The 21327-nt window shown below is 46.9% G+C and overlaps 1 protein-coding gene across 1 annotated transcript in view; it reads right to left on the bottom strand.

The window, feature by feature from the left end:
• Positions 1-21327, bottom strand: part of ttc21a (tetratricopeptide repeat domain 21A) — a 125433-nt gene that overhangs the window by 82760 nt on the left and 21346 nt on the right. The window contains exons 4-6 of the mRNA XM_078534881.1: positions 19754-19920; positions 16842-16964; positions 14163-14320 (exon numbers count right to left, since the gene is read on the bottom strand). Of these exons, the coding sequence (XP_078391007.1) occupies positions 14163-14320; positions 16842-16964; positions 19754-19920 (448 nt within the window). The remainder of the gene's footprint in view (positions 1-14162; positions 14321-16841; positions 16965-19753; positions 19921-21327) is intronic.

The raw sequence follows: 21327 nt of genomic DNA, 5'->3' as shown, positions 1-21327 counted from the left end.
TACAGACCACAATAGAGGCAAGATGTGCGAGGCCACCTCTGCGGGTACTCATGTTGCCTTGGGTTTCACACGGAGCGCAGTATGACTGCATCCTAGCCCGGAGTTTTGTGGAGTTTGGCCAAGCCTTTAATTTTGGCTGACGGGACCTGATTCCAGGATTTACACCTCCATTTCCATTTCCTTAATGGAGGCTGGTTTGTGGAGTCGGGAACTTTCCCGACTTCTGCTTCCCGTCTCCTTCACAAAAATCCAGCCCTTAGTGTTAATTTGACATCCTATTACCATTACTACCAATTCCCTTCCTAACAGCACTATGCAGGTATTATGTTCTTTCTGTTAGGGACAGGGTTGGGAGAGAACTGAAACCCTTGTACCCTTTCCCTTACTGTCTGGAATTTATTGTGGTTTTAGAAAGGAAGATGTGTGATGACTTTCAAAAGGCATTTGATACAGTGCCACACAACAGACTTGTGAGAAAAGTTATTGCTCATTGAATAAAAGGGACAATAACAATGTGGATACAAAGTTAGCTAAAAAGTAGGAAGCAGAGAGTAATGGTCAATGGATATTCTTCAGACTGGAGGAAGGTTTGTAGTGGAGTTCCCCAGGGTTTTGGGGCCCTTGCTTTTCCTGATATATATTAATGATCTGAATCTTAGTGAGCAGGGGACAATTTCAAAGTTTGTGGATGATACGAAGCTTGGAAGCATTGTAAACTGCGAGACGGACAGTGTAGAACTTCAAAAGGACAAAGACAAGATGGTGGAGTGGGCAGATAGGTGGCAGATGAACTTCAATGCGGAGAAGTGTGAGGTGATGCATTTTGGTAGGAAGAGCATGGACAGACAACATAAGGGGTGAAATTTTGAAGGGTGAGCAGGAACAGAAAGACCTGGGTGTATATGTGCATAGATCATTGAAGGTGGCAGGACAGGTGGAGAGAGCAGTTAATAAAGCATATAGTATCCTGGGTTTTATTAATAGGGGCATAGACTGCAAGACCAAGGAGGTTATGCTGAATTTATATAAGATACTCGTTAGACCTCAGATGGAATATTGCGCACAGTTCTGGGCACCATATTATAGGAAGGATGTGAACACATTGGAGAGAGTGCAGAAGAGGTTTACAAGAATGGTTCCAGGAATGAGCAACTTCAGCTATGAGGATAGATTGGAGAGATTGGGACTGTTCTCCTTGGAGAGAAGAAGGTTAAGAGGAGATTTGATAAATCATGAGGTGGCTGGGCAGAGTAGATAGGGAGAAACTGTTCCCGCTTGTAAAAGGATCAAGAACGAGAGGGCACAGATTTAAAGTGATTTGCAAAAGAAGCAAATGTGATATGAGAAACAACTTTTTCACACAATGAGTGGTTTAGGTCTGGAATGTACTGCCTGGAAGTGTGGTGGAGGCAGGTTCAATCAAGGCATTCAATAGGGCATTAGATGATTATTTGAATTGAAACAATGTGCAGGAGTATGGGGAAAAGGCCGGGCAATGGCACTAGGCCATAATGCTCATTGGGAGAGCCAGTGCAGACACGATGGGCTGAATAGCCTCCTTCTGTACCGTTATGATTCTGTGATCCTGTGTTTCTTCGCTCCTGGAGGAGGCTCCTGTGGTCAGTTGAAATAACTGCAGCAAGGTTTCACGAGTTTAAATAAAGAGGATTTTTTAATTAACATATTCACCCTAAAAGTCTAAGTGCTATGTTACTCACAAGCACACATATACACGCACAAGAAAGATACAATTAAGAGAATAGTGCACTTTTACAAGTTGTAAACAAAAGAATAGTTCATAGCTCACATGTTTGGCTTGTCATAGGAAAACAGTCATTGCTGGCCCAGCAAAGACGCCATTTTCACTCTGAAAGGGTAGTTTAAGTAGTTTCAATGACAGTAGTCATATATTGGGGATTATTATAGGTTTACCTCAAACAGATGTATGTTCAGCAGGTTGTGGAGTTAGTCACTTATTGTTTTCTCTTACCAGGCTTGGAATAATAACCAGGCTAGGAGACCTTTTAGATGTAACAGTATCCAGATTTAAAAAGGTGTGGGTCTACTGCCTTTGCTGCTACTGATATTCTGCAGCTGGTGGTTGGCGCAGTCTGCTTGAGTTTCTCTCTGGGTCTTGATACAAGTACAATTCATTATCTGAAGACAGTTTCAGTCTCATGATCAACTTCTATCATCCACCCAGAATTATCTGCAAGTCCAAAACCATGGTTACATAGCGTAGATAATGGATTAGTTCGTCACACTTACTCAGGATAAATTGGTTTCTGCCCAGCTCTCATTGTTAAAGCTCAAACTCGGAGACACAGAGTCTGGGCTGGTGTTTTTGATAAATCTGCAAACAATTGCAAGTGTAAATTCCACAGATAGTATTTGTCTTGGTATGTCCATTTAAGGGGAGCACTCCATTCATAGGCATTCAAGTAGGAATTTCTGAAAACTTGAGGTAGCCTGTGTCGAAATTACAGAAGTCATCTGACCCTTGGCAGCCATCTTAGCCACCTTGTTAATGTCCATTTTTAAATAAAAGCTCCAGAAAATTATATACTGAATGCAGTCCATGCTTAAAATTATGAAAAGGACATGCCTTCACTGGGCATGGCAATCCTTTGCCTGCCTTTGGCGGGGAGTTAGTGGTGTAGTGATAATGTCAGTGGCCTAGTAATCCAGAGACCTGGGTTAATGCTCTGTGAGCATGGGTTCAAATCTATCATTGTAGCTGGTGGAATTTAAATTCAACTAATAAATTTGGAATTGAAAGCTAGTCTCAGTAATGGAACTATCACCAATTGTTGTAAAAACTCATCTTGTTTACTAATGTCCTTTAGGGAAAGAAATCTGCCATCCTTTCTGGCCTACATATGATTCCAGAACCACAGCAATGTTTTTGATTCTTGACTGCCCCTGAAATGACCTGGCGAGCCACTCAATTCGAAGGCAATTAGGGATGGGAGCAAATGCTGGACTTGGCAGTGTCGCCCACATCCCATGAAAGAATTAAAAAATATATATATAGTCTGTGTGTTGATCTGTAAGGTAAAATCCATGCTTTAGAAACTGGCTTGGACAGGTTTAGAAATGTGAGATAGTGGAATTGAGGGAGTGGTGTAATCACACAGGACTGTATATGCTGTCATGCTGTTCACATGAACAGACCTATGAATGGACAAGATCCACTTGATTGTGCAGTGAAATGTACATTGGCAATTTTAGTTGGTAGCCTCAGTGGAGCCAGCTGGGGAGTTGCCAGCATAAGGGCAGTCCTCTCAAGGGGTTTGGTGCGGTGGAGAAAGAACAAAGGCGAAGAAGTAAGAAGGAGCATGACAGAAAGAAGGAGCAAGAAAGCTGGAGACTACACAAGGAAACTGAAAGCAAGGAAAGAAGTGTGTTTTGCCATCCACATATGACACGGGAAGTATATAGCTTGGATTGTTCTGTAAATCACTGCCTAAATTTTACCTTTAGTGTGCAAATTTGCCCTGCCTTTCTCTTAATAACTTGAACTTTATTGTCATGTCCAATCCTGTTGTAAGTAAGGAGTTCAACCCCTACAACTGTGGGTGTACCTACACCACATGGACAGCAGCAGTTCAAGAGGACAACTCACCACCATCTTCTCAAGGACAATTAGGGATGGGCAATAAATGCTGGCCTAGCCAGTGGCACCCACATCTCATGTAAGAATAAGAGCAGTTATTGCTAAGGCAATGATTTATATAACACACATAGCAAAACATTCCAAAAAACAGGAGAGGCTGAAAATCAGTCATGAGTCAGGAACTGGGAGAAGAGAGACTGGTAGACTGAATGGGTAGTTCCCGAGGAGGCTTTTGAAAGCAAGATCAATAAATGAGGCCAAGGGGATCAGGGGCAGATTGCCCAGAGCGCAGTGACCATAATAGCTGAAGGTTGTGCCACTAGAAGTCCCAACTCAAAAGAATGGAAGGTGTGAAAGACGATCTAAGGTAGGTCCAGAGTGGGAAGGAGTGAAGCTATGGAAAAGATGGAGATTTTGTAAAGTGAAACTGGGAGGCTGGAGGAATCAAACACAGAATTAAAGAAGGGGCAAATGGAGTTTTGTTAGCAATGGGTGTGATAAGGGGACAGAATTTTCTGATATCACAGGAGTGGAAAGAGTCTTGTTGATGGGCTTGAAGCTCAATTGAGAATCAATCAGGGCACTATTGGATTTAACTGAAGCCTGTAACTAGGAAATGGGGATAAAATACAATCCTAAGTTTCCAGCATGGCCCAACAGGATTGTTTCAGCCTTGGTTGGTGTGAATAAGTTCCAGGATATCAATGATTTGCTATTGGACAAGCAGTCCAACAAAATGCATTCAATGCTTGTGGGGTTAAAGGTTAAAGTAAAGATGTAAAGCTGGTGTTATCAAACATAAGGAAGCTGGCACCATGCTTTCAGGCGATGTCTCTGATTAGCATATATGTGAGGATCAGGAGAGAACTGAGGATCGTACCTCTGGTCAATACAAATGTGATCACAGGTATGGGAGAAGATATTAGAGGAAATTGGCTACACTCGACCAGGTAGAAATGAAACCATGACAGGAAGTAGCCCACAGAGGAGATGCGATAGAGGAGCATGGTATGGTCAACCATCTCAAAGACTGCAGATTGATCAAAGGGCAACGAGACACTGTGATCATAGAGGATATTATTGGTGACTTGGATCAGCATGCCCTCTGTGTTATGAATGAGGCAGGAAACTGGACTGAAAGGCTTTGAGGAGGGAAAGTCGGGAATTGTGAAGGAGGGAGTAGAGAATGCATACGAGGACCTTAGTGCTGAAGGGAAGGGAAGGAATTTTTTTAATTCACTCACGGGATGTGGGCGTCACTGGCTAGGCCAGCATTTATTGCCCATCCCTAATTGCCCTTGAGAAAGTGGTGGGGAGCTGCCTTCATGAACTGCTGCAGTACATGTGGTGTATGTACACCCAGAGTGCTATGCGGGAGACAGTTCCAGGATTTTGGAATGGTGGCCACTGGGAGTACTAATGGGCCAAGAATGAGCTTTTTGATGTGTGGGGTGATGGGAACTGGTTTGAATGTGAGGGGGTGAAGCAAGAAGTTAGCATGGCCTCAGTGTTATGGCAGGTAGTTTCTGACACTGTCTGTAGCATGAGGACAAGAAAAAAAACAGCTCAACAGTGAGGAGTTGGTTGGAGGAGGCTCGAGAGAACATGGGGCAGAATTTTCTGGATGGCGGGGGTGGCGAAGTGGGCGTGGGCAGGCGCGGACCCAATCACCGCTCGCAATCGGGTCCGCGCCGCCATTTTATGCAGGTGGGCCAATTAAGGCCCGCCCAGCGTGCTTCACGACTCCCGTGCATAGCGGGAGTGGGTGGGGGCGGCAGGCGCTACGGAGGTTATTCAAGTCTGGAGGGTAGGCCATTGGGGCAGGCCAGGCCGGAGGGCAGGCCATCGGGGCAGGCCAGCCTGGAGGGTGGGCCATTGGGGCAGGCCAGGCCGGAGGGTAGGCCATCGGGGCAGGCCAGGCCGGAGGGTAGGCCATTGGGGCAGGCCAGCCCAGGGCTAGGGCAGGGGGCCAGTGTGCCCCTCATTTTTTAGATGACTACCTTGCTGCCCTCTTCGAGAAGGTGGCATCACGGCGGGAGGTGCTGGTTCCCCAGGATGGGAGGAGGAGGCCCCCCTACATGACGAAACATGCCTGGGAGGAGGTGGTGAGCTCCTGTGATGTGGTGCGACGCACCTGGATCCAGTGTTGCAAGCGCTTCAATGATTTGTTGCGCTCTGGCAGCAGGGTGAGGACAATGTTGGCAATGGTCACTTAACCCATCAGGTCAGCTTTCCCCACTGCTGCCCCTCCCCCACCCCCCCCACCCAAGTCTGAGTGTGAGTCTGCATTGAATCATTGACAGCAAGTGTCCTTTGCTGGGTGGGCCAGCAGATATTGCCCATGCTGAGGTCAACTTGAGAGGGTGGTGAAGAGATGGGTTCTGCACCCACAGCATGTGGTACACTGAGACCCACATGACTATTTTGGGGGCAACCTGGAGGAGCTGCACCTAGGCGCAGTGCTTGAGCTGCAGGACATGTCCTAGTCAGGGTGATGAGATGCTGGGAGGAGAGTTTCAAGGTGGCGGGGCAACGAACCATCAGCTGCCCTCTGTGCTCCATGTGCTTGTGCCTCCTTGCTATGGAAGGATATACCGTGTGGTGCCCAATGTGATGTAGGCAGCATGTGGCCGGTGGGGGGGAGCAGGCCTAGCATCTTTGTGTGTGTTTGGCAGCAGCGGGGTGAGGAGGCTCTGGAGCCCTGATATGTCCCACTCTGGTTGGGGTGGGCCGTGCGCGAAGAGAGTCCAGGTACAATTTGCTCAAATCAATGCTCTTCTCTCATTTTCAGGGGAAGAATGCTCATACTGCTGCAGAGCGTGGAAGGACTGGCAGCGGCCAGGCACAGTTTGCCATTCTCAGCTGGTTTGAGCAGGAGGCCCTGGATTTGGAAAGGCGCCATGCACCCAGGTCCACTGGTGTCAGTGAGGCCAATTGATATGGATTTCATTACATACCTGTGCAATCTTTGTCTTAGGCTTAGCAAGTATTGTTCTTTGTGATTATAGACAATGTGGAGCATTGTCATGGCATGAAAGAGATGCTCTGGCACATCTCCTCAGTGGTCATCAGTGTCTATGAGGGGACTAAGTTATCATTGAATGCAGTATCAAAACTGACTGGGTAACATAAATCCCAGGTGCCAAGGCAATGGAGGACGTAAATTTTGTAAGTTTTGGACAAAGACAGGGTAATGAGTGTTTGTCAAAGATCACACAAGGGTACTGCTGAACCACTCTCTGTGAGTACAATGCTAACGTCACCCGCGGGTTTGTGTCTATGCTGTTGTGTAACTGATCACTGCATCCTGATATCCGATGGCATCCTGGGGTTCAGTTTCAAGATGCAGCATCTGCATTATTCATGCAAGATGGTGCTGTCTAGATGTAGCTCCTGCTTCAGATGGACAAGATGGCTAGCTGGAAAAGACAGACAGACAGATAACCAATGACTAATGGTTTCCCTTTCATAGATGCCCAGCTAAGCGCCTGTCACAGTGGTATGAGTGCATTGATGTGAGCAGCAGCATTTTGGCCTTCTGATGGCTGCCATGGACAGTGACTTCTTCCCTCCATGGTTGACAGGACTAGACAATGTGTAGTTGTTTAGCAATGAGTGTTGGTGGAGTGCTTCACCCATTATACAGCTGCCACATGCTCCCTAGGGTAGTGCGCATTCCAAGGATGACCCCCTTGTTATGGGTGAAGGTGACTCCTGTATCCTCTATTCTCATTTACAGATTGATGACCTTTTGTGAGAAGTTGATGATGACAATGAAGGTGTTATTGTCTCCCCTGCATCAAGGTGTCAGGAGAAGTGTGCTCGTTGCATAAGGTGTCTTCACCTTATCCCTCCTAGAATCTTCTTGCTAAGAGGTTGTCATTGCCATGTCTTCCACGTCGTGCTCATGCAATGGCATCCTCACCCTCTTTGAATTCCCCCCTTCAATGTCCTCTTCGTCCGAGGAGACGTGCAGCTCACCCATGTCTCCATGTGGCAAATCATCCTCCCTTTGCTGTACAAGGTTGTGCACGGTGCAGCAAACAATGATGATCTGCAGTGCGTACTGGAGAGCCCCGCCAGATCGGTCCAAACAGCTGAAATGCATTTTTAACAGACGAATAGTCTGCTCTATTAAGGACGTTGCTGCTGAATGTGCAACTTTGTATCTCTGCTTGGATGCACTCTGTGGATGACGAATGGGGGTCATTAGCCATGTCTTGAGGGGTTAGCCCCCAAAGATCTGTGGCACCTACAAGTGACTCAAGATGTAAGAGTTATGAGATCTCCTAGGGTACCTTGCACAAACATGCATGATCTGCTTGGTGTGATCACAGATCAGCTGGACGTTTGGACGTTTAGAGTGAAAGCTTTTACTATTTATGACTCGTATGTTTGTATGTTCTTATGCAAATGCACTGGCTGCTGCTAGGGGGCTCTCAAGGCCACATGAGTGCAGTCAATAGCGCCCTGCACTTGTGGGATGCCTGAGATTGCAGCAAATCCCGCAACTCTGGCAAACTGGTTTGCTCCATTCATGTTGAACTGCACTTAATGGTGAGCTTTACTGAAAAGGGCATTGGCCACCTCCACTATGCATTTAGGTGTTAACGATTGTGAGGTTCTGCAGAGGTCCCCAGTGCAGCCTTTGAAAGATCTGCTGGCAAAAACGTTGAGTGCAGCAGTAACCTTGAGAGCAACCGGCATTGGATGGCCTCCAAGTCCATGTGGTGTGCAATCCTCACATAGAATGTGGAAAATGTGAGCCATCACATCCCTAGACAAGTGAAGGCATCTGCAGCACTGACTTTCGCTTATCTTGAGGCAAGTGCTGCATCTTCTGTAGATCCTTGGTTGAGCCAAACATGTCTGTGGATTTGGAACCCCCTTTGTCAGCATCTGAGTCTTCCTGGGGCTCTGTTGGATTTTGTTCCTCAGGTGTATGTTTTGCCCTGAGCTGCGCCAAACAGCAACAGACCCTTCTTCTCCTCAGTCGCATCCAAGCTATCAAGAAGGCAGCGTTGCCTGCAACCTGCATTCTCCACTCCTCCTTGTATCTGTGGACCAATATATTTGAGACATCATTGCACCTTTCCCTTGAATGCTCTCCCTCCATCTCCAAGCCAGAAAGTAAGTATGAAGCCCTTGGGCTGTCCTCAGTCGAGACATAGTATCCCCAGGGCACCCTCGCAGCAGAAGCACGTCCTGAAGGTTCACAGGTTGTTTTTTATTCATTCACAGGATATGGACATCGCTGGCTGGGCCAGTATTTATTGCCCATCCCTAGTTGCCCTTGAGAAGGTGGTGGTGAGCTGCCTTCTTAAACTGCTGCAATCCATGTGGTGTAGGTACACCCACAGTGCTGTTAGGGAGGGAGTTCCAGGATTTTGACCCAGTGACATTGAAGGAACGGCGATATATTTCCAAGTCAGGATGGTGAGTGGCTTGGGGGGGAACTTCCAGGAGGTGGTGTTCCTATCTATCTGCTGCCTTTGACCTTCTAGATGGTAGTGGTCGTGGGTTTGGCAGGTGCTGTTGAAGGAGCCTTGGTGAATTTCTATAGTGCATCTTGTAGATGGTACACACTGGTGGCTGAGCATCCCCCTCCAACATGACTGGGCATTCACAAAGAGGGTTTGGATCAGGGTGAATGCACCCATATGCTATAACCCTCCCCTCTGTGACACCCTGGCCTACTCCTCCATCACCTCCAACTCCTCATCCTCCATGCAATCGCAGAAGGTGCAACACTTTGCCTCCTCCATCCTCACTGTCCAAGGCCCCTTTCAGGTGAAGCAATGCTTCACTTGCACCTTCTTCAATTTGGTCTACTGTATTCACTGCTCCCAATGCGGCCTCCTCTACACTGGAGAGACTAAACGCAGACTGGGTGACCGCTTTGCGGAACACCTTCGCTCAGTCCATAACCATGACCCAGAACTTCCTTTCACTTGCCATTTCAACTCACCATCTTGTTGTGCCCATATGTCCGTCCTTGGCCTGCTGCAATATTCCAGTGAAGCCCAATGCAAACTAAAGGAACAGCACCTCATCTTCTGATTAGACACTTTACAGCCTTCCGGACTCAGTATTGAGTACAATAACATTAGACCATGAGGTCTCTCCTCCATCATGACCCATTTTTTAATCCAATTTTTTGTTTTTGTTTTACTCTTTTATGTATTTTTTCATTTTTTTGATCCTTTTTCCCCAACCCCCACTCCCTCCATAGGGCCATCTGTCACTTGTTTCTATATTGTGCTTTCACAGAGCATCGACCTTTGTTCTGCTATTAACATCCTCTGCTACCTTATCATTATGCCACTATCAGCACCTTGTTTACTCTTTACCCTTTACCACTACCATTAACATTCCTTTTGTTTTGTGTCTATGACATCTTTGTCAATCTCTCCTTAGCTGAAATCGATCCCTGACCTTCTATTTTGCTCCACCTCTTCCTAAACAGTATAAAATCCATCACATCGCATTTTTACTCTGAAGAAGAGTCTGAAGAAGTCATACGGACTTGAAACGTTAACTCTGTTTCTCTCTCCACCGATGCTGTCAGACCTGCTGAATTTTACCAGCATTTTCTGTTTTTATATGTTTTTTATATATTTTTTTTTTTTTGTAAAAATATACTTTATTCATAAAAATCTTCAATCACATTCAAAACCATTTCAAAAACAACACCACAAGGGCACAATCCAGGCCAAACCTCCACAAAATGCATCACCAGGTGCATCAGTACAAACAATATTACAATCATTTACAGCCTTTCATTTTGATCTGTACAGCCCGAGGGGCTCTAAACAGTTCCCAGTCTCTCGGTGCGCTGTGGTAGAAAGGTCTTAGACAGCGACCCTTCCCCATTGCGCCTTTGCGGCAGCTGCCCCAAGCTTTAGTGCGTCCCTCAGCACGTAGTCCTGGACTTTGGATTGTGCCAGTCCGCAACAATCGGTCGGGGACAACTCTTTGTGCTGGAAGACCAACAAGTTTCGGGCAGACCAAAGCGCGTCTTTCACCGAGTTGATGATCCTCCAGCTGCAGTTGATGTTTGTCTCGGTGTGTGTCCCTGGGAACAGCCCGTAGAGCACAGAGTCCTGTGTCACAGAACTGCTCGGGATGAACCTCGACAGCAACCACTGCATCTCTCTCCAGACTTTCTTTGCAAAGGCACAATCCACAAGGAGGTGAACAACGGTCTCTTCCCCACCACAGCCACCTCGAGGGCATCGTGCAGAGGGGGTGAGACTCCTGGCGTGTAGGAAGGATCTGACGGGGAGGGCCTTTCTCACCACCAGCCAAGCTACGTCTTGGTGCTTGTTGGAAAGTTCTGGCGATGAGGCATTCTGCCAAATGACTTTGACAGTCTGCTCGGGGAACCATCCCACAGGGTCCACCCTCTCCTTATCCCTCAGGGCCTCTAGGACGTTACGTGCTGACCACTGCCTGATGGACTTGTGGTCAAAGGTGTTTTTCTGCATAAATTTTTCCACCAGGGACAGGTGGTAGGGCACGGTCCAACTACTTGGAGCGTTCCGCGGCAGCGTGGCCAGACCCATCCTTCGCAACACCGGGGACAGGTAGAACCTCAGCACGTAGTGACACTTGGTGTTTGCGTACTGAGGGTCTACGCACCGCTTGATGCAGCCACACACAAAGGTGGCCATCAGTATGAGGGCGATGTTGGGCACGTTTTTTCCCCCTTTATCTAGAGGCTTGTACATCGCGTCCCTGCAGACACGATCCATTTTCGACCTCCAGATAAAGCGGAAGATGGCTCGAGTGATCGCCATCGCGCAGGAGTGTGGAATGGGCCAGACCTGCGCCACGTACAGCAACAGCGAGAGTACATATTCTCAAGGGCAACTAGGGATGGGCAATAAATGTTGGCTCAGCCAGCGAAATCCATATCCCGTGAATGAATTAAAAAAACCCTCACAGTCAGGCTAATGTCAGCTTGTCTCCATTAGCCTAGGCACTAGCCTAACCTTGTATTAATGTCATGACTGTAACCTTTGTGCCCTGTAAGCCATGACCATTAACATGGGAATATTGAGGCTTGTAGTGCACATGTAGCTTCTGTCCAGCAGCTGTGGCCCTTGGTTGGTTGATCCTCCTTACCTTTTTACATGCCTCTGTCAGGAACAAATGGCCAATCAGACCAACTCAAATCTAGCTCCAAAACTAAATGGATTCTTGCATGAAAGGACCAATAAAGACCAATAGTGCTTCAATGGGCATTTGAGCCACGAAAACAGTACTCAGCTAGGCCTTGATCTCCATGTCTTTAGCAGATAATATTGGGGTGCCCCTTCAATCAGCCCAAAATTGTAGTCGTCGACTCCTCCCACACGCCCTCAGGCCCATCTCCAAGTGATTCTTTTTCTAGCGCTATTTTTCAACTGCATCATTCCAAGGTAATCTTGAAAGTGGTGCAGCTGCGCGTCTTCTGGGAGACCAGCTTCCAACCTCCCACTATCACCCACCAAGGTCTCCCCATCCTCCTCATCCTTACCCCATCCAAATTCCCCTACCTCCTATCACTCACTGGCTTCCCCATTACCCTTGAGCCCAGCGTCATAGATGTAGATATTCCTGTCCTCCCCCTGAACCCTTTACTGTTGATGTCCGTATGCCCTTTGTGGACTTTCTCAATGCCACATGCACCCTAACTCTCCGAGACTCCCCCCTCCATGAGACCATACAGTACTCCTCCTTGGCTTTCCAACTCCCTACTTACAGGATGTAGATACCTCTGTGCCACCTACCTCACAGTACAAAGCCTTTAACATCCAAGACCAAAATCTTTAAGAGACTGACCACGCCCTGTACACCATGCTGTGCTCAACCGTTAATGCCCAGAATTAGTCTTCCCCTGCCCAGGACCGGAACCAAGACGTGCGTGCTATGTTGAGCCCTCTAACATGGCCCGCACAGCCCCAGGACATTGTACTCAATCTGCCCCCAACATTGTGGCTTCAGCCACAGGACAGTCTCTTCCTCTTTGGTTAGTCTTATCACTCTTGCCCCAGGACAGTCTCTTCCTCCTCGGACAGTTTTCTAACTCTTGCCCCAGGACAGTCTTTCACTAAACTCCTCTGTTCCTTTACCACCCCCACCTCACCCAACCTAGTCATGAGTCTGTCTTCCTCCCTTCCCTCCCCTGTTCCACTAGACCCACCCCAGACAAGCGTCCATCTTCCCTCCTTCCCTCCCGTTTTCTACTAGGCCCTCCCCAAAGTCATCCACCTGTCTTCCCTCATGGGCAGCAGCTTTGGCCCAAATTGGGAGAAGCATTGAGATGTCACAGCTTCGCTGTTGAAGGTCGGCGAAAGCAGTGTCTAAGTACCTCAAAATTGTTGATGAAGTGAAGCCCGCCAGGTGCACGTACTTAAGTACAGTCATGAAACAGACCGTTCTAATTATCTGCTGGCAGGGCACTTCACTTGGAGGGAGAACATGATTCCAGCAAGTTGAATTTTTCATGAGAATACATGAGATGCTAATATGAGCCTGAATTTTTTGCTTGTTGGGTGCATGCGATCGGCAAGCCCAGGAGAGATGGAGAAACGGGCCCCTGACCGTGATATCACACTGGCTGGCCAACAAATGGCCAGTCAGCGTGAAACGCGCGCTGAGAAAGGCTCAGCACTGCCGGTAGAGGCGGGAGGAGGGCGGGGCGCTGATGTCACCGCGGGTGCTGGTGAGCGCTTCCAGCGAGCTCCCTGAAGGCAGACAGCTGCCTCAGGGAGCTGCAGACCTCCACAGGATAAACGAAACAACAAAAATGCTGCAAAATATGACCGTGCAGCACAATCATGCGCCTGAAAGCATACCTCATAAAAAAAAACAGTCCCCAGGTTTTGTTTCCCCACGGAGATTTCATCCCGCCCTGGATCGAGGTTTGAGCAAAAACGTAAAGGCCGCCTGGCCTGTCCATCAACCGTAAAAGTGGACGGGCCACGAGAAATCGCTTTCAATTGCCTCCTGAATGGGCTTAATTGGCCGCTTAATTGTCAGCGGGCGCGTTTCTGACTGCTGCGCGTGCCCGCCAAGCGAGATATCGCGCGGATGCGCGATGATGTCGGGATGCTCACCTGACGTCATTTCGCGATATTTCGTGGCCAGACAGGTCGGGCGTGCACCTGCCCGCCCGCAGGATGTAAGATTCTAGCCACGGTTCCTGACATAGGTCAGCAGGAAACTGGACCCGCCTTTAACCTGTCATCAAAGTCAGGAGAACAAAATTCCAAACTAATTTCCTGCTGGCGGGGAACTGACTTTTGACAAGACACAAAATTTAGTCCCCCCCCCCCCCCCACCCCCCACCCCCCGCCCCCCGCCATGATTCCCGACGCAGGCAAAAGCGGAAAATTCCATCCATAGGGAATGAAAATCATGCGTCATGGTACACAACTGATCCAGCATTCTAGGAACCTGACTTATGTTAATCTGTGCCATGCACTGTTCATGTGCTAGACCTCGACAATAGTCAAATTAACCCTATTGCTTCCTTTTGTATGATGTTCTCTACATTTACCTTTGTGCAGTTTCTAAAGTTTGATCCCAGATGTTTTGGGCAAAAAACAGCTTCATCTTCATAATGAGTGCCGGCAGGAATGTGGGAGTGCTGGCAATAATCTGGTTGACTGTTTCCAGGGCAATGGGAAAATTCTGTTCTTTCTGAAGGTAGTAGACCTGTGGTTCAGAAATCAGGGCATGGGTGTCAAGCCAGGGTTTTTAGCAAAAAAGTTCTGTAAGCAACTACGAACATTCGACTTAGGAGCAGTAGGCAATTCAGCCTCTCGGGCCTGCTCTGCTATTTAATAAGATCATGGCCGATCTGATTGCGACCTCAACTCCACATTCCGCCTACCACCTTTGGCTCCCTTGTTAGTCAAATATCTGTCTACCTCTGCCTTAAAATTATTCAATGACCCTACCTCCACCGCTCTCCGGGGAAGAGACTTACAAAGACTCACAACCCTCTGAGAGAAAAAATTTCTTCTCACCTCCGTCTTAAATGGGAGACCCTTTATTTTTAAACCATGTCCCCTAGGCCTAGTCTCTCCCACCAGGGGAAACATCCTTTTAACATCCACCCTGTCAAGTCCCCTCAGGATCTTAACTAACCTATACCGTTGCCATGCAGGACTGTGTGAAATAGTTTCATTACTTTCAGGGCAGTAATATTTCCACGTGATTGGTGCATAGCACATTGGTTGACATCCTCCAATTGGTCAGTTCTCAAGTAGAGACTAACAGTGTGCTCATTAGGAAAATTAAAGTTTGAGTGAAGCTGTTGACACCCCTCATAGGAACAGGAGTAGGCCATTTATCTCCTTGACCCTGCACTGCCATTCAATTAAACCTTGGCTGATCTGTGTCTTAATTCCATTCACCTGCCTTGCTTCCATATACCTTATTGCCCAGTAAAAAGCTACCAATCTCAGTTTTGAAATTTTCAATTGACACCTAGCTGCAACAAGGTTTTGGAGTGGAAAGTTCCAGATCCCATTGTGTGAAGTGCTTTCTGACATCACTTCAGTGTAACCTAGCTCTAATTTTAAGGTTTTGCCCCCTTGTTCTGGACTCCCCCACTGAGGAGGCCTTGGCTGCTGCCAGAAGGACAACACCTGGAGTAATGGATTGCAGAGGACCCAGGCTACAAATAGGTTTCTTTCTTTATTCTTTCTTGGGATGCAGGCATCGCTGGCAAGGCCAGCATTAGTTACCCATCCCTAATTGCCCTTGCTAGGTCATTTCAGAGGGCATTTAAGAGTCAACCACATTGCTGTGGGTCTGGAGTCACATGTAGGTCAGACCAGGTAAGGACGGCAGATTCCCTTCCCTAAAGGACATTAGTGAACCAGATGGGTTTTTATGACAATCAATGATAGTAGTTTCATGGTCACCATTACTGAGACTAGTTTTTTTAAAAAAATATTCCAGATTTTTATTGAACCTAACTTCCACTGTGGTGGGATTTTAACCCATGTCCCCAGAGCATTAGCCCGGGTCTCTGGATTACCAGTCCAGCGACATTACCACTATGTCACCGTCTTCCCCAAGTAAAGGGGAGAGGGGTTTTGCAGGGTGGGGGGAGGGGCAGGAGGGTCAGAAGCAAGGGCAACGGGTGGCTGTCACTGGGCCAAAACATTCCCTATGTCCAGTCCCTCAATTGGGCACTGAGCGCCTTTGATCGATGGCCTCCTCCCCCCGCCACCCACCCCAGCCAAGGTGACAAGCAGCCTGCACAGGTTGATCTGGCGTGCACGCAGCATGGTGACAGGCCCACAAATAGCAGTGGGATGGAGGCCCTTAAGTGGTCATTAATTGGACTCGGGGCGGGAAGGTCGACCATTGGCCTTCCTGCACTAAACCTAATTCTGGTGGAAGCAGAAAGGCAGCGGGCTTCAGGTACGCCACCAGCCTGCCAAGGTTACTTATCCAAGTAAATGCCCTTCTCCACCTTCAAGCTCACCACCAGTGAGAGCAGAGGATTCTGCTCCTAGTCTAAAACCTTCCCTCATAATTTAGCCTTTTCATTCCTGGAACATTCTCCTGAATCTGTAGTTCAGCTCTCACCTCTGCAGACCTGATTTGAATTCAGCTCTAGTTGGAACAAAACCCTATTCTTTCTGTTTGTTGCTGGTGAGCAATGTGGAGTGGATGAGGTCATTCTCAAGCCAGAAGGGCGTATACACACTACCATTTAATTCAGGACCAAATTATCAATCTCATGGGTAAAGGCCACAAGATGGCTGATGTGGGAAGCTGAAAAATCACACCGATGTGGTAGGGAGTGGATGTCTAAATCCCGTTATCTGGCCTGAAGAGTAACCCTTGATTGAAGATTGGACCAACAGGTATGCACATCCTGCTTCTGGAAGTCAAAAACACAGTCAAACAGTGTTTACTCAATGAGAGCACAGACCCTGATACTAATACCACTGCACTTTGCTCCAGTCTCAACCTTTAATACTGTGGATGGATGAAGCAGGTATGGCCCAAAGAATTGGAGCAGTAGTAGGGGAGGCCAGGATGTCAGTAATTATCATCCCTCTGTGCCCCCAATGAGGGAACTGACAGGGCAATCTGACTGTTTGCATTTCCCCGCCAACAATCAAGCTGCTTTGAGTGAACTTACAAGGTACTATAGGAATGTAAATTCTGTTTACAAAACTGAAGGTCACAAAATTACCAGGTAATAGCTCACCTTTCCCATCAAACCGAATATATCTTTTGAATCCCGCAGCCCTTCTTCTAGGTAACTGATTGCCTTCTTTAAATTACCATTATTGCTATCTGTTAGTTCAATCCATCCTTTAAGTATTATTGTCTGGCAGCACAAACAATATGGAAACTGATTACAAACAAACGCAAAATACAACAGATGCTGGAAATCTGAAATAAAGACAGAAATGCTGACTCAGGGAGAAAAACCAGAGTTCTGACAAAAAGTCATTGGCTGAAACGATCTTTAATGGGACCCGTAAGACCGAGAAACAAGGCGGGCATGGTATGTAATTAGGCAGGAGCCAAAATATTGGTTTCCAGAGTTCGGGTTGAATGTGAAATAATTTATTTGACAATGTGTCAACAGCGAAGCGGGTATCATGTTGCCCTGTGGTGGGAATTTACCAAAAATTTGCATATCATGAATACTCATTAAATGGGAACTACCAAATTAGGTCTCACATTCAAGATTAAGTCAGCAACACATGGGAAACTCGTGCCTCCTGTTTCTCGAAAGCTTAAAGACCGTGGGATGTTCCTCAATCTTTGGATCTGTAGCGAGGTTTTGTGTTTGTCTAACTCAGCAGTACAGGGAAGGGGAGCAGGAGAAGCTGAACGGTCAGGTAGTGGTCCTTCTGAATCTACACTGCTCAGTACTGCAGAACATTACTGAAACTACTGAGGGAATTCATTATGGCTGTATCAGCTTGGCTCAGTGAGCACTCTCTCAGCTCTAATGAGGAAGAATATTGGTCCGTGCCCCAGTCCAGAAACACCAACACCAACTTGGCCTGTTTTTTGAGCTGTAACATTCCACAATCCAGGTTAATGCTTTAGAGTAGTACTGAGGGCGTTTTTTTATTTGTTCTTTCACAGGATGTGGGCATGGCTGGTTCTGCCAGTATTTATTGCCTATCCCTAATTGCCCTTGAGAAGGTGGTGGTGAGCTGCCTTCTTGAACCACTGCAGTCCACATGGTGTAGCTACACCCACAGTGTGATCTAGCGACAGTGAAGGGACAGCAATATAGTTCCAAGTCAGGATGATGTGTCGTTTGGAGGGGAACTTGCAGGTAGTGGTGTTCCCATGCATCTCCTACTCTTGTCCTTCTGGATGGGATAAGTTGCAGGTTTAGAAGGTGCTGTCGAAGGAAACTTGGTGAGTTGCTGCAGTGAATCTTGTAGATTGTACACACTGCTGCCACTGTGTGTTGGTGATGGAGGGGGTGCCAATTAAGTGGGCTGCTTTGTCCGATGGTGTTGAGCTTCTTGAGTGTTATTGGAGCTACACTCACCAAGGAAGTGGAGAGTATTTCAGCATACACCTGACTTGTGCCTTCTAGATGGTCGACAGGTTTTGGGGAGTCAGGAGGTGAGTTACTCACTGTAGAACTCCCAGCCTCTGACCTGCTCTTGTAAGCACAGTATTTAAATGGCTGGATCAGTTCAGTTTCTTGTGAATGGTAACCCTACCACCCAGGATGTTAATAGAGAGGATTCAATGATGGTAATTGAATGCAATGGAGTGATGGTTAGATTCTCTCTTGTTGGAGATGATCATTGTCTGGTAATTGTATGGCACGAATGTTACTTGCCACTTATCAGCTCAAGCCTGGATATTGTCCAGATCTTGTTGCATATGGACACAGACTGCTTCAGTACCTGAGGAGTCACGAATGGTGCTGAACATTGTGCAATTATCAGCGAACATCCCTACTTCTGATCTTATGATGGAAGGAAGGTCATTGATGAAGCAGCTGAAGATGGTTGGGTCTAGGACACTACCCTGAGGAACTCCTGCAGTGATGTCCTGGAGCTGAGATGACTAACCTCCAACAACCACAACCATCTTCCTTTGTGCTAGGTATGACACCAACCAGCAGAGAGTTTTTCCCCTGATTCCCATTGACTCCAGTTTTGTTAGGTCTCCTTGATGCCACACTCGGTCAAATGCTGCCTTGAAGGGCAGTCACTCTCACCTGCACTCTCACCAGTCACTCTCACTCACTCAGGAGTTCAGCTCTTTTGTCCTTGTTTGAACCAAGGCTGTAATGAGGTCAGGAGCTGAGTGGCCCTGGAGGAACCCAAACTGAAAGTCAATGAGCAGGTTATGCCTGAGTAAGTCCACTTGATACTGTCGGCAACACATTCCATCACTTTGCTGATGATCAAGAGTAGACTGATGGGGAAGTAATTGGCTGAGTTGGATTTGTCCTGCTTTTTGTGGACAGGTCATATCTGGGCAATTTTCCACATTGCTGGGTAGATGCCAGTGTTGTAGCTGTACTGGAACAACTTGGCTATGGGTGTGGCTAGCTCTGGAGCACAAGTCTTCAGTACTATTGCCAGAAAGTTGTCAGGGCCCATAGTCTTGGCAATATCAGTGCCTTCAGTCATTTCTTGATATCATGTGGAGTGAATCGAATTGGCTGAAGACTGGCATCTGTGATCATGGGGACCCCCGGAGGAGGCTAACATGGATCATCCATTCGACACTTCTGCCTGAAAATTGTTGCAAATACTTCAGCCTTATCTTTTGCAGTGGAGCAATGGTCTTTTGGTGTGCTGCATGGTCAGAGGTGTTTTAAACTGAAGTTCCATTTACTTGAGGCAGGTGGTCAAAACATCCCAATGTACCATTCAAAGAAAATTATGGAATGGGTGTCCTGGTCAACACCTCCCTCAGCCAACACCATTAAAAAAAAATAAGTTAACTAGCCGTTTGCCCCATCTCTGGTTGTGGGACCTTTGGTGTACACACTTTGCCATTGTAAAAAAATGACCGCAGTTCACAAGTAATGCACTGACTTTGAAATGCTACAGGGAGTTGTGAGAACATGACAAATTACTACCTAGATATGGGTTCTTTTGTAACACAGCATAAGATACATACCTCCTTTGATCCACTGGAAATTTTCAACAGTCTGTCAATGTACCCTCTAGCTTCCTCATGCTGATTCACAAACCACGAGAACATACTAGCATAATACAGAGCCTTATCGCCTGCAGATGTTTGGCTTTTTTTGAGCTTTATGTCAAGCTCCTGAATGGCATCATGATCTTAGAAAGGCAAAATACTCATTAATCACTTTAGCATCAGAAAACAACTTTTGTGACTTTAAAGTTTTTCATGAAAATTGTCTACAAGCAACAACAATGTGCATTCCTATAATAAATAGTAAAACATCCTAAGGCACTTCACAGGAGCATTCTCAGACAAAATGAGCTGCAGAAACAGACAGATGATCAAAAAGCTTGGTCAAAGAACTAGTTTTTTAAGGAGGGTCTTAAAGGATGTAAGAGAGGTAGAGAGGCAGGGAGGTTTAGGAAATTATAGAGCTTAGGGCCAAAGCTGCTGACAACGTGGTCATCAATGGTGGAACGATTAAAATCAGGGATGTGCAAGAGTCCAGAACTGGAGGAGCGCAGATATTTCAGAGGGTTGTTGTAGTATAGGAGTTTGGTACATACAGGGTTAATGGGGGACTGAGTACAGTACCACCCATACAATGATGTAAGAAGGCACATGACCCATACCTAGGGTCAGTGTGCTGTTGAGCAGAGATGTGTTAAGATCTAGACATTGAGATAGCTCCTTGACTGTACCCTTTACTGTATATAAGTATATTGGTACAAGCTGTTAATAAAGACTTGCTGTTAACATACAGAACACTATGAAGACCTCTTTAACAGACACGTTCTGCAACCAACACCATTACAACATGGTGGCAGCTGGGGATCAAAAAACCCGCAACCTCACAAGAATGCCAAAAAACTAAGAAAAAGAAAATCTTCAATGGATTCTGAACTGAAAGAAGCTCCCGATTGAAGCTACAGATGCTGAGAAAATTCGCCAGGAAAAGCTCCAGACAGAACAGCCTGGAAGCTAAAGGCAGAAGTTTGGCTCCATAGGATTTCCCTTGGAAGCACAGCTTCAGCACACAGAGTCCATTGCCTGCAAGGGTGAGCTAAATCTTTTCAACTTCCAGGCTGCAGCCAGTCCTAAGAAGCCCCTTTTACTAATTCAGTCAGAAGCGTGGGTTGAACGAAACCAGTTGCTAATCCCGATTCCCGACTCTGTGCCCCAACACATGGCCTCCGATTTTGAAAAGAAAAAGAAAATTTAATAATTAACTTACTCAACTCTTGGGAACCTCACAACCATCCGAATCTTTAAACTGAAAGCCTGCAGTTAATTTAAATGTCTCGCTACTCGCAACGCTACATTGCGGAATAAATTAAGCCGGCAGACAGCTGCCCCATGCAGCCATTGTAAAAAATCCTTCTTCCAGAAGTGCAACTGCTGCCACTTTGCAAAACCGTCCAAAACTGGCAAGTGCGGGATATCCATTGTTCTGTAGTGAACGGTGACGCCATCTTGGAAGTGTGTAAGTTCTTAAAGCTGTACCCACACTTTAAAAATCTTTAACCTTGATCACCATTTCACACTTCCAACTCCATTCTGGC

The sequence above is a fragment of the Cetorhinus maximus genome, chromosome 3 (assembly GCF_964194155.1).
Source record: "Cetorhinus maximus chromosome 3, sCetMax3.hap1.1, whole genome shotgun sequence".
In the NCBI taxonomy this organism is placed as follows: Eukaryota; Metazoa; Chordata; class Chondrichthyes; order Lamniformes; family Cetorhinidae; genus Cetorhinus; species Cetorhinus maximus.
The sequence above is the reverse complement of the archived record's forward strand: the minus strand, read 5'-3'. Positions and strand labels throughout refer to the sequence as shown.